Below are 12039 nucleotides of genomic sequence, written 5' to 3'. Positions count from 1 at the left end.
TGAAAAACATTAAATTTCCAGATTTGGTTTTACATAGGAACCTGACAAAGCCTTAGATAACAGGGACTAACTAGTCAGATCACTCAAATTGTACTTATAAATCACTTTTATCTTTGTATTTGGTTGATTACATAAGCTGGACTAGAGAGCAAAACTAATTTTATTTTTCTCCATCATTCCCTGTCCACATGAGTGCTATTAAATAATTGGGGCGGGGGGCCTCTGAAAGAAATCTCAAATATATTACTTGGCTTTTTTAGTGATTTTTGCATAATAAATGTTGTCTGGTCCATTTCAGCCACAAGAACAGACTTATGTCAATAATTAAAAAGTCTCATCAAATGCAATGTTAAAACTTGCAAAAGTTAATTCAGACCAGAACGTCTGTCCTGTCCCTACTCCCAAGTGTGGGTGTGCCTCAGCTTCAGAAGACTGGCATGCACCAGATTGTGTGTTTTCTGTCTGTGCAAGATGGGGAGAGAGGAGACATCTTGGTGATTCCCTGGCCTGGCTCCAGTCTCTCCTCCACTCTTGGTTACTGACTAGGGCCACTTTGGGGATGGGGACCAGATGGGATGGGGAGAAGAGCAGAGAAGTGAGAAAAGACCCCCTTGACAGGCTGGCTATAATCAGAAGTAGGTGACTGAATGAAAATGGCCATCTTCAGTCACGGACACTTCGGCAGATTTCTCAGAGATCCCTGTCTCTGTTGTAATGGCTGTTTCTTCTTGGAGCAGGCCGCACCTTTCTTCCAGTCTTCTGCTTCTCTTTCCTGCAAACTCTGAACTCCCTACAGCCCCCTGCAGTTCCTCTTGGAAGTTTCTTTGTTCTTGTACGTGTTCTTCCTGCAGGAGATTCTTTTCAGGGCATCCTAGAGTGTCTGGGAAAATATACATCTTTTCCTCCTGTTTGGGAGAAGTGCTGCTCTTCCCCAGGGTGGCCCTGTCCCTTCTCTTTGCCCTTCAGAGCTGCCAGCCATGAACTCCTAACATAACCTCTGCTTTCTGAGTCAGGCACCAATACCCATTGTTCAAAAATCCGGAACACACAGGCCAAGTGCTCCTAGTGATTCTTTTGAAATTGCATTCTACTTGGTCATGAGTGAGGGAGCAGATTCTTCTTCTCCTCTATGGTGGAAGCCAGATGGAAAGGATCCTGATAACACTCTCCAAGGCTGCTTCCACACCTTATGCAGCTTTGAGGTTGATAGAGGACCAGAGTTGAGAGAAGGCACGGCAACCTGCCTCACATGTAGGTGGCTAGAACTCTGCTTTCAACGTGGAGCTGAGCTTGCCCTGTTCTATGGTTCTTAACCCTTGAGAACACATCTGAAATGAAGGTACAAGGAATTCCATTTGAAAATTCTGTTCAGCATTATCCCTTAAAATGCACAATTAAAAGAAATTTAGTAAAAAGGAAGCAGACATGATGTGGCGGTGGTTTCCCCTGAGCTTACTTTGCTGCAGCCTAATCAGCCTTCTTGCTATTCCTCCAACACGCCAGGTTGCTCCCATTGTGGGGTCTTTTCACTTGTCCCTAAACCTAGAAAATTCTTCCACAAAAGTTTTGTTCAAATGTCACCTTCTTAATGAGGCTCTCCTTGACCACTTTATTTAAAATTGCATCCACCCCCTAGTCTCCCTTTCCCTGTTCCTATCTGTAATTTTCTCCATAGCATCTTTTAACATTCTTTATAATTTACTTGTTAAATAACTTTATAATTACTTGTTTTGTTCCTCCCATGAGAAGAAGGTAAATCCAATGAGAGCCATATTTTTGTTATTGTTTCTCTGATTTGACTACTGACTTAGAACAGTAATAACACTTGGTTATTGATAAATATCAATAACTCAGTAAATGTATTTTGAATGAAGGATTTCTTTAAGTAATAAGGAGGAAGATGTTCACAAAGGAAGAATATGGGAAAAGGGAAGGAAGCCCCCCTAAGAAAACGGCCTAAGCGGGCTAGGCTGTGGTTCTGACCATGCTGCTGTGGCAAGGTTGGCTCTGCTTTTCAAGGTTGCCACAGTGGAATGAATATAGTCTTTAGTGTCGGTGCTATCTCTGCCTCCTACTAACTCTGTCACCTGGGGCCATTTCACCTCTCTACTTCTGCTTCTTAATTTTAAAAAATGGAAGTGATATTATCTAGTTCACATAGTGAAAATGCAGAATGAGCAACCACGAGTCACAGACCCACTGGATCCAGTCTGAGAAGGAATGCCACCATCTAAAGAAGAATCTGGCAAGCAAAACTAATCTCAAAGCAAATCAAAACCTTGGGGGGGGACAATGACCAAAGCAAATGTTTTAAACATTTACCTTTATGCTCCACTTATCCCTTATACTAACTGCTCACCTATCACTTATTTGGCACAAAATAGTTTCACATTAAATTATCCTTAAAATTTAAGTTACTTGGAAAACATTTCTGAACTTCCCAGAAGTTAGTCAGCCACGAGATCTTCAGCATTTCCTTAACTTTCCCTAGTCTAGTATTAGGTGGTTGATTACTGGGAAGATGGACAGAGGGAAATGGGTCAAAAAGCTCCACTCTGCTTGAGACATTGTGGGGTACCATCCAGAACTCGCTCCTGGAGAACATGCTCTTGTCTTCTCCATTCAACTCAGAATGAGGGGTGCTGTCTTCTGACTTAATTGAATCTCCAGTGACAATGTGAAGAAAAGGTTTTTAATTTTAGTGAGAAGTGTTTCAAAGGGTTAAAATAGAAACAGACTAAGAAGGTTTCAAACCTCATATATCCTCATGGCAGTTTCTGAACTCGTATAAACAAGACATTTTATATGAAGCAGTGTTTATTTCTAAACCCCTTCTTTCCAGGAAACAAGGGTCATTATGGTGTATGTCTGGTTACTTGCTAGATTTAACTACAATAAACATTCACAATGAAGAAGAAATAAACAACCAGAAAACAAAGCAAGCAACTTTCTATCACTGGGTTTGGTGTATTTTTTGCCCACATAGTACATCATAATGTAGAATCTACTGAATATTGAAGAGGCTTTCCTTTATTGTGAAGTACAAACTCAGCCTTGAATCAGAACAGACACAAAGCAAGCTGTCTCATTCACATGCTGAGGAATATGACCAATATGAAACCTGAAAAAATTTAGCTAAGAGGAATGCAAATAAAATTCTTTTAAAATGTGCCACTTAATAATAAGACATGGACAGATAGTCTCCTATAGTTACAGTTTTATGAAGTGTTTTTTTTTTTTTTTTTTTAACAAACTAAACCAAACCGAAAACCCTAAGAAATAAGTATTGTTGCTGTCACCAGTGTGCCATGGTGCTCTCCTGCTCCCCTGTTGCTGCAGATGTTGAAGACGGCAGAGTGACAGGTATCACCCTACAGTCTCACACCCAGTTCAGTTCAATGCACAGAAAAAAAACACTCCTGGGGGCTTGTAGAGATCCATCCCTGGAAGGGACAGGTGCCGGACAGTATGTGAGAACCCACAGTGTGTGAGAACTGCAGGGCCTTGACACTTGCTGTATCCTCTGCCTGAGTGCTTCCACCACCCCTTGCCTGACCCCATTCTCCCACTGCATTCCTCAGGGACTCACGTGTTCTCATGTGTGAATTGGTTTACTTGATTCTCTAATTGATGTCCATCTCCTCCATGAACTTAAACTGCAGGGGAGCAATATCCACAGTGCCAAGTCTAATGCCTGGAAGATACTGGCTCCCAAATGTTGGTTGAACAAATAGATGAATGTAGGCAGGGAGTAGCAAGAGATGACCATGCGTAGATCGGTAGAGGTCTGGTCACAGATTGTGAAGGGACCTTAACCTTGAACCATGATGGGAAAAGTGGCAGGAAGGGGAATGGACTTAATCTATCAGGAAACCAGAGAGTTTTTCCTAAATGAATTTCTACATGATGAATGGGGACTCCTAATAACCTTTGCAAGTTAATACAGATCCTCAGGCCAAGGCTAGAAAACATTCACCAGAAGACCAATAAGACTGAAATACACTATGCTCCTTGGGAATAGTGATTAGGTATCATTGATCCTTTTGTTCTCAGCCCTCAACAATTTCCACATCCTTACCTGTCAGGGTACAGAGGTCAAAGTCTGGTACAAACACAGGAACACAGGCGGTGCGCGTGCCTGAGCTTTGGCCTCCACATGGTCCTCCCCAGCATGGTGCCTAAACAACCCATTAGATGAAATAATCAAGCTATTGAACCCACCCCACCCTGCACAGTAAACCTCAGGGAGGATTTAGGTCACATTGTTCTCTGACCGCCAGAAGAGAACATTGAGTCATTTTGAATAAATGAAGTTCCCAGTCCAAAGTCCTCAGGATTCCAGTGATTCCTGCCAGAGTTAAATCACATGGCACTATCCAATGCCAGCACCCAGTGTGGGCAACAGGAAAATGTCACTGATAGTGGGTAAGAGATACAGTCTCAAATTATAGTCACATATTAGACCGTGATTTCTAGGAATGGCAGTGTAGTTCACAAACAATTTCAAAACTTTCTGCTGTTTGTTTCCTCATTCTTTATCTTCCTTATGACCATTGTGATTGCATCACCACTGATAAAACCAGGCCTTTGCATTCACTAAGGCTCTCAGAAAATACTTTTGGAGATCAGTACTGGGTGGGGCGCAGCAAGAGAAAAGAACAATATTTGTCTATAGGGAGGAAGAAAGAACTATATTTGTCTATTAGTTAGAAAGAGCACATCATACTATGTATAGATTATTTATGGCTAGTCCTTCTTTGTCTTTCATGTATTTTTAAAACCTTATCCCAAAAGGGATGTAGGATGTCTTTAAAAATATATAACAATACAAAATTTTAAAAAGAAGTAACTAGAGAACTTGCTGTAGAGAGGAACAAGATGAAACCATCTCAATGAGAGAAATAAAATTCAAATGCATTCTGTATTTCCTAAGTTTATAGCAAATCAGCCCTCGGTAAGCACAGCTGCTCTTAAGTCTGACACTACCTAGACCTTCCTCTAGAGGGTGTGGCTGAGCACAGCAATGCCCACCTCTCTCAGCATCTGGGCCATTGACTGTTATTCTGTGTGAGCCATGAAAAAATGTCACTGCTCTTTGCTGTAAGAGCAATTCTGTAGTGACCAGGAAAGTGTTTCCAATGCTCAGTTCAAGGCAAACCGGGCTTCATCTACAAATACATCACACAGCCTTTAGGTAGGCAGTCTTGTTTATGTGTTCTAGCAATAGAGCCTTTGATGAGTGGTAGGAGCTTGTGACCTAAAAGTTACAATTACTGAAGAGGAATCTGCTCCTGGGGGCTCAGTGAGGTGAAAGAGGAGAACCATAGTTGATTCTGCCATCGAGAAGCTACTACCCGCTCCTAAAGCTAATGCCTCAGCAAATTGTCACTCTCTTCATTCCCGGCAATTAACCCTTTTCTGGCACAGTCTTTGAAATGAAGCTGTTGACATGGGACAGCCTAAGCAAGGAGGCATTCAAGACCTGAAGCCAACCTTCTCATGGAAAGAGAGGGAAATGGGACAATTGATGAACAGGTTTAGGAGATTTCAGTTGTTAGGATACACTGCTATCCTAATGCTGGTTCTACACCTGAGATAAACTGCAGATGATCTGCTTCTAAGATACACCTTTCCACATTTGTCTCCTTCCAGGTGCTCTTCTAAGTACTTTATAAGTATGATTCTTTTAATCATCACCATCACCCTACTAGTAAAGTGCTATTTCACAAGTGAGGAATTTGAGGAAGAGAAAAAGGTTAATAACTTTCCCACAATCATACTTCTAATTAACATTCAACTCACAAGCCAGGATTCGAACCAGGGAGTCTGGTTCGAATCCATGCTTTGAATGGCTAAGCTACGTTGCTTACACAAACGTTCAAGTGGTTTGCATATCTGTCTCTTAGGCTCTGTGAAGGTTGATGGGCCTAATAATGATTCCTAGCAGTCAAGAGCTATCTGAAAATCTCTTCTTGGCAGTATTTGACTCCACAGACCCAACTTCTAGCATCAGAGTTCACTGAAAAATATTTGTTAAACTGGACTGGCTTGTTCTGCATTTGGAAACCCTCAGTCACTTTGGCTTCTGTAAACTACCTATCTCTAGCTTTCTTCCAGCATCTCTGGCTCCCCCTACAAACATACTCCTTTCCTTCTGACAGTCTCTTATATGGAATGTCTCTAGACCATCCTCCCTAGTGCTCAGCTACATTGGTTATGGTCTTCACGCTGATGTTTTACAAATTTGGATTTGCATTTTTAACTCCTACGATTCTAGCTCACATGGTCAAACTTCTGCTAGAATGGAATGTTTCATATGCTCTCAAAATCAATCTATTCAAAACTGAATTCACCTGTGTGCCCTCTGGCAAATTCCAAAACTGTCTCTCCTCTGCTTATTTTTTCAGCTAATGAAACCATGATCTGAAATGCTATCCAAGCCAGGAAACTGAGATTCATTTTCACTTATCTCACCCTATTTCCTTTACCCAATCATTCAGAAAGCCCTGTTGAGGCTATGTTTTATTTATTATTTATTAATTTATTTTTTATTCATTTATTTATTCATATTTTGGTACCAGGGATCAAACTCAGGGGCACTTACCCACTGAACCACATCCCAACCCTTTGTAATTCTTTATTTAATTTTAGTTCAGGGTCTTGCTGAGTTGCTTAGGCCTCTCTAAGTCGCTAAGGCAGGTTTTGAACTTGGGATCCTGCTGCCTACCCTCCCGAGCTGCTGGGATTACAGGTGTGCACCACAGCGCCCAGCAAGTCTACATTTTAAATGCCCCTTAAACCTATCCTGTCTTCATCCCTATGGCCTTCAATGGGGTCCAGGCCACCTTGACTCACCCTCAGATTACATCTTGTAAGGACCAGCTGAATATCATGTCCTGTATCAGAATGAGGAGTAGAGCTGCTTCTTCCTTCTCATCCTCACTCATCCTTTACTTCATAGAGAGTAGCTCCAACATTTTGCGTGACTTCAGTATTTTTTCACCTCTCTTATTCCCACTGTTAATCTTGTTTCTTGTGTCCTCTCTTTGCTGACGCTCTCCCTTTCCCTCACTTCCAGCTTCCATCAGGCCTGGGTGATACATCACCTCCTCCAGAAAGCCCTCCCTTGAGCTCCACATCCCTGTTATGTTCCCCTTCTCTGTATTCCCACAATGCAATGAATTTCTGTACCATAGCACTTATTGCCTTGCACTGCAGTTGTTTCCACCATCAGTTAAGAAAAGGGAAACGAACTACAGTGCCAGTTTGCTTTGTTCATTTACCCTAGTATGAGTTCATTTATCCTTAGGGCAGTAGCCAATGAGGGGCCAAGCAGCGGCTGGGTGCTCCGTTCCACAATCATTCAAGAACACGGGCTGCTGATAGCTCTGTCATCCTTAACTTGTAACTCCTCAGTCACCTTTATAAAATCTGCATAATACACAAGGAAAGATCAAGAAGGATCATTTGGCCAGGTATGGTGGTGCACACCTGTAATCCCAGTGGCTCGAAATGCTAAGGCAGGAGGATTGCGAGTTCAAAGTCAACCTCGGCAAAAGTGAGTTGCTTAGCAATTCAGTGAGACCCTCTCTCTAAATAAAACACAAAATAGGACTGGTGATGTGACTCAGTGGTCTAGTGCCCCTGAGTTCAATCTCTGGTACCAAACAAGCAAACAAACAAACAAAAACAAAAACGATCATTTGCAGATTTCATGGGCCAGGTCTTGAAATGATAGGCATCACCCCCATCACATTCCATTGATTGGGACTCAGTTCAAGGCAATATTTAAGGGCCTGGTAGGCTAGGAAACATAGTTTCTCTGCAGCAGGAGGAGGAATAGGTTTGGCATTCAGCCAGTGGTCTGCCACTTTGACCTTTATTCTCACTAAACTGTAAACTCCATGAGGTTGAGTGAAGTTTCTCTTGCTCTTCACTTTATCCCCAGTGCTGGCACAAAATAGGCATTCAGCAAGTATTTGCTGGATAAATGAAGTTATGCATTTCTTGCCTTAAAATGTTTTTTTTTTTTTTTTGGGGGGGGGGATGCTTATGTTGCCTGCCCATTTATATTCCCATGCAACATCTCCGAAGGCAGTCCCTAACACATCTCCTCATGTTTGACTGTTTTCCTGAAGCCATGGTGCAGTAAGTTTCTCTTTGAAGTTCATTGGCAGGCTGCATCACAGAAGTAACTATTATGATCATCTCTGGTTATGAACTACTTGTAGATGCAAATACTGCAAGGTCAATTTATTTATTTACTATAGACATATTGTTTCCAGAGGTTTCATTACCCATGTTCTCATAAAGCATGTACTTACCCCCAACTGAGGAACTTGAGAAGCTGGAATGCAACACTATAAAGGGATAGTTATGGATATTATACATATTATGTAGCATTTTTATAAGGACACAGAAAAAATTTTAAATTACAATAGATAGAATAATAGTTTCTCCTGAAAAATTTACTTACTTTATGGTGTCCATCAATTATATAACATATACTTTTATTCTTAGCATTTTTTACTAGAAAGTTCAGACCAAATGTGGGACTACATAAACCAAAAGGAAGGACATCAAGAATTGCAATTTAGCTAGGTGGGTGGTGGCACATACCTCTAATCCCAGCAACTCAAGAGGCTGAAGTGGGAGGATTGCAAATTTGAGGCCCAACTCCATAACTTAGTGAGACCCTCAGCAAATTAGCAAGACCCCATCTCAAAATAAAAAATGTAAAGGGCAGGGGATGTAGCTCAATGGTAGAGCACCCTTGGACTCAATCCCTGGTAATAACCTCCCTCCGTCCTCCAAAAAATAAAGAATCACATTTTGTATACTATCCACACTCAGGTTTCAGCAGACTCAACATATTTTTCTAATGATAGTTCTGTTGTCTTTCCTTTTTAGTCACTGTTTTTGTCTGTTTATAAAGCATATTTAAGTAAACCACCTTAAATATGTTTTGGAACAAAAGAGAAATACACATATATAAGACATTTAAAAATTTGTCTTTCAAGCAGACATAAATATGAGTTCAATAGTGGTTGGTAGTTTTCTTTCTCTTTAATCTACCTTGCTTCTTCATCTCTAGAGATATTTTAAAGTAAATAGGAACCATTCTCATTTCTCTGGGAAGACAAGAAAGAAGACAATAAAAAATGATGGATTTTAAAGATGGAGGTGAATTTGAAAACCAAAAATGGAAGTAAATATGAAACCATATTTAGTATGTGAAAATATTATGTATTATTATGAAAATTCACTGTAAAGAAAGTTTCATGAGGACAGGAACCATAGTTTCATTTTCTATTGCCAGATCCCCAGCATATTGAGTAGTCTGGGCACACAGTGGCTACTGAAGCAATATATTTTGGAAGTATAAACATAATACATTTGTGCTTAGGATAACTGGGTTAATAGCAAAGAAATGATGTTGAATAGTGATCATATAACCACAAGCACACACTCTTTTGCATTCAGTTTCATTATTTATAAAATGAGGCAATTAGACTGTGTTATTTACTAAGATTCTTTCCAATTCCAATACTTTCTGCTCCTGTTAAATCTACCGGCATGGTTAAACATGTGGATGCAAATACCTGTAAGAACTTGGGAATTTTGTTTTCAAAATAGGATATCCAGCTGCACCTTCAGTGACCCCCGGGGATGTGAGTGCATCAACGCCACACGCCATCCCTCAAAGTGAGTACAGCAAGGCTATGTATGCCTCCAAGACAACACACGTTTCACGACAGCTTCTATAATGCTGAGTTTGGACAAAAGTCTGTAGTTTTCATTTGATGTTGATATTTTGGCTCCTTTTGAGTTACTCTGCAGTGACTATTGATGTGACAATTCCTGAAATGTTAAAAATAAGTGTTGATGATTTGCTATTGTGTTGAATCCTTTATTCCTCGAGGATTTTAAGGCAATATTAAAGTCATCGTCACAGTACTCCCAGTGATCTGAGTCGGTGACGAGAACAGAAAAAGAAAGCAAATCAGTAACAAGTTGGCATTAAACATAAACTACAGAGCTTCTACTTAATAACAGCTAGTGTTTCTGCATAGAGAGGCACATTTTCAATTTTGGATTTCCCCAAAGTCACATAGATTAAAAATTCAGCACATCAAAGCAAAGTTAGAGTGTAGCTTTATTAAAAAGTTGATTTCTGAAAATAACTTTGTCTTTCAGCCAGAAATTCCAGTGTAACTTTCCAAGACTTTAACTACTTCTCAACCTCCAGTGGGATAGACACCAAAAAACATTGACTATAACCATGAGTCCCTTGGAATCCTGTAGACCTCTTCCAATCATCCGACACATATATTAAACAACTACTACAGGCTTTGTTCATAATCATATTTGCAAATATTTACAAAGTCTCTATCATGTTTAAAGCTTTGTTGTAGATTCTGGGAATATACCAGTGAACAAAACAGATCTAAGCTCCACCTTCTGCAGGGGAGAGACAAACAGTAATAAAGGATACAGAGAAGACCCAGCAGTGCAGTGACACAAGTGAGGCTGACAGAGCAAGCTCTGAGTGTTCGGGAGGAAAGAGCAAACTGACCAAAGAGTGCACATCGCCAATAAGAATGAAAGGAGGGAGCCCAGTCCGAGGTCTGGAAGCGGTTTCATTGGTACTATTAATGCAGCCAACTAGCAGCAGGTCTGCAGGAGCTAACTTAGCAGGTACTGACAGAGCCTGAGAAGGAAATATACTGCCTCTTAGTGGTGTACAACAAAGATCATATAGTGGGGAAGTGTAAGGGAAGGTGGCTGGAGCAAAGAGGAGATAGGACACCTGATGCCTCAGGTGCAGAACGCCAATTGACTTGCACAGAGAGTAGGTGCGTGCGTCCTCTTGGAGAGCACTTAAGCTGTACATCTGAAACCTTTAGAAGTCTTTCAGACTTCCTGGCTCAGTCATTCCACTGCTGGGAATTTGTCCTTAGGAAACAAGGAGAGCAAAGGAGCATGTATAACACTACTCTTTGTAGCATTAGTTATTTATTTTATCGCTTTGATGGACCCTGTGCTCATAGATTTGGGTTAATCATGATCTTTAATTCATTACACACTTAAATCATTAGTCAATGCAGGACCCTTTATAATTTAAGATATTTCTCTTTAAAAATATGTTAATAGCATAACAGATACCTGTGAACTCAGTGCCCAGCTATAAGGAACGAGAGGGCAGCATTCATAAGGGTGAACATTCACATTTAAACAGAATTTAGATGTTGTGTCAAAGACGGCATGGCAAATTAGCTATGAAAAGAGGGGATTGTCCAGCCAAAGGATGCTAAAAAGCATTAAAATGCACACTACATAAAAATAAACTGCACGGAATTGAAGATATTTATGTCCAAAGAAAAACATTAAAACATGTAATAAAATAAAGAAGAACTTCTTCCTGGCTCTAGAGTACAGAAGGACTTAATGAAGAGACACAAAGGACTAACCTCATAAAAGATTGCAGAGTCAAAATAGCTTTGAGAAACCCAGGTTTGTCAAAAAAAAAAAAAAAAAAAAAAAAAAAAAAAAAAAATATATATATATATATATATATATATATAGTTAGTACTAGGGATTGAAACCAGGGCCTTGCTCATGCTGGCAACTGTTCTGCCATTGAACTACATATCAAGACCTTTTTTTTTTAAATTGGTTTTAAGACAATCTTATTTGTTTCCCAGGCTGGCCTCAAACTGGCCTCTAACTTGGCTGCCTCTGCCTCCCAAGTAGCCAAGATTATAAATGTGCACCATTATGCTCAGCTTCATCAAAAGTTATCTGAAAGTTTAAAAAGCAAGCTCTAGCCGGACATGGTGGTACACGCCTATAAGCCCAACCACTCAGGAGGCTGAGGCAGGAGGATCTCAAGTTCAAAGCCAGTCTCAGCAACTCAGAGAGGCCCTAAGCAACTCAGCCAGAACCTGTCTCTAAATAAAATGTTTAAAAAGGCTGGGGATGTGGCTCAGTGGTTAAGCAACCCTGGGTTCAATCCCTGGTACAACACAAAAACAAAAG

General features: G+C 40.5%; 1 protein-coding gene across 1 annotated transcript in view; it reads left to right on the top strand.

The window, feature by feature from the left end:
* The window catches only part of Cd96 (CD96 molecule), a 91645-nt gene that overhangs the window by 63328 nt on the left and 16278 nt on the right, over positions 1–12039 (top strand). The window contains exon 10 of the mRNA XM_047565059.1: positions 9637–9705. Coding sequence (XP_047421015.1) covers positions 9637–9705 — 69 coding nt within the window. The remainder of the gene's footprint in view (positions 1–9636; positions 9706–12039) is intronic.

This window comes from Sciurus carolinensis, chromosome 9 (assembly GCF_902686445.1).
Source record: "Sciurus carolinensis chromosome 9, mSciCar1.2, whole genome shotgun sequence".
NCBI classification, from domain to species: domain Eukaryota; kingdom Metazoa; phylum Chordata; class Mammalia; order Rodentia; family Sciuridae; genus Sciurus; species Sciurus carolinensis.
The sequence above is the reverse complement of the archived record's forward strand: the minus strand, read 5'-3'. Positions and strand labels throughout refer to the sequence as shown.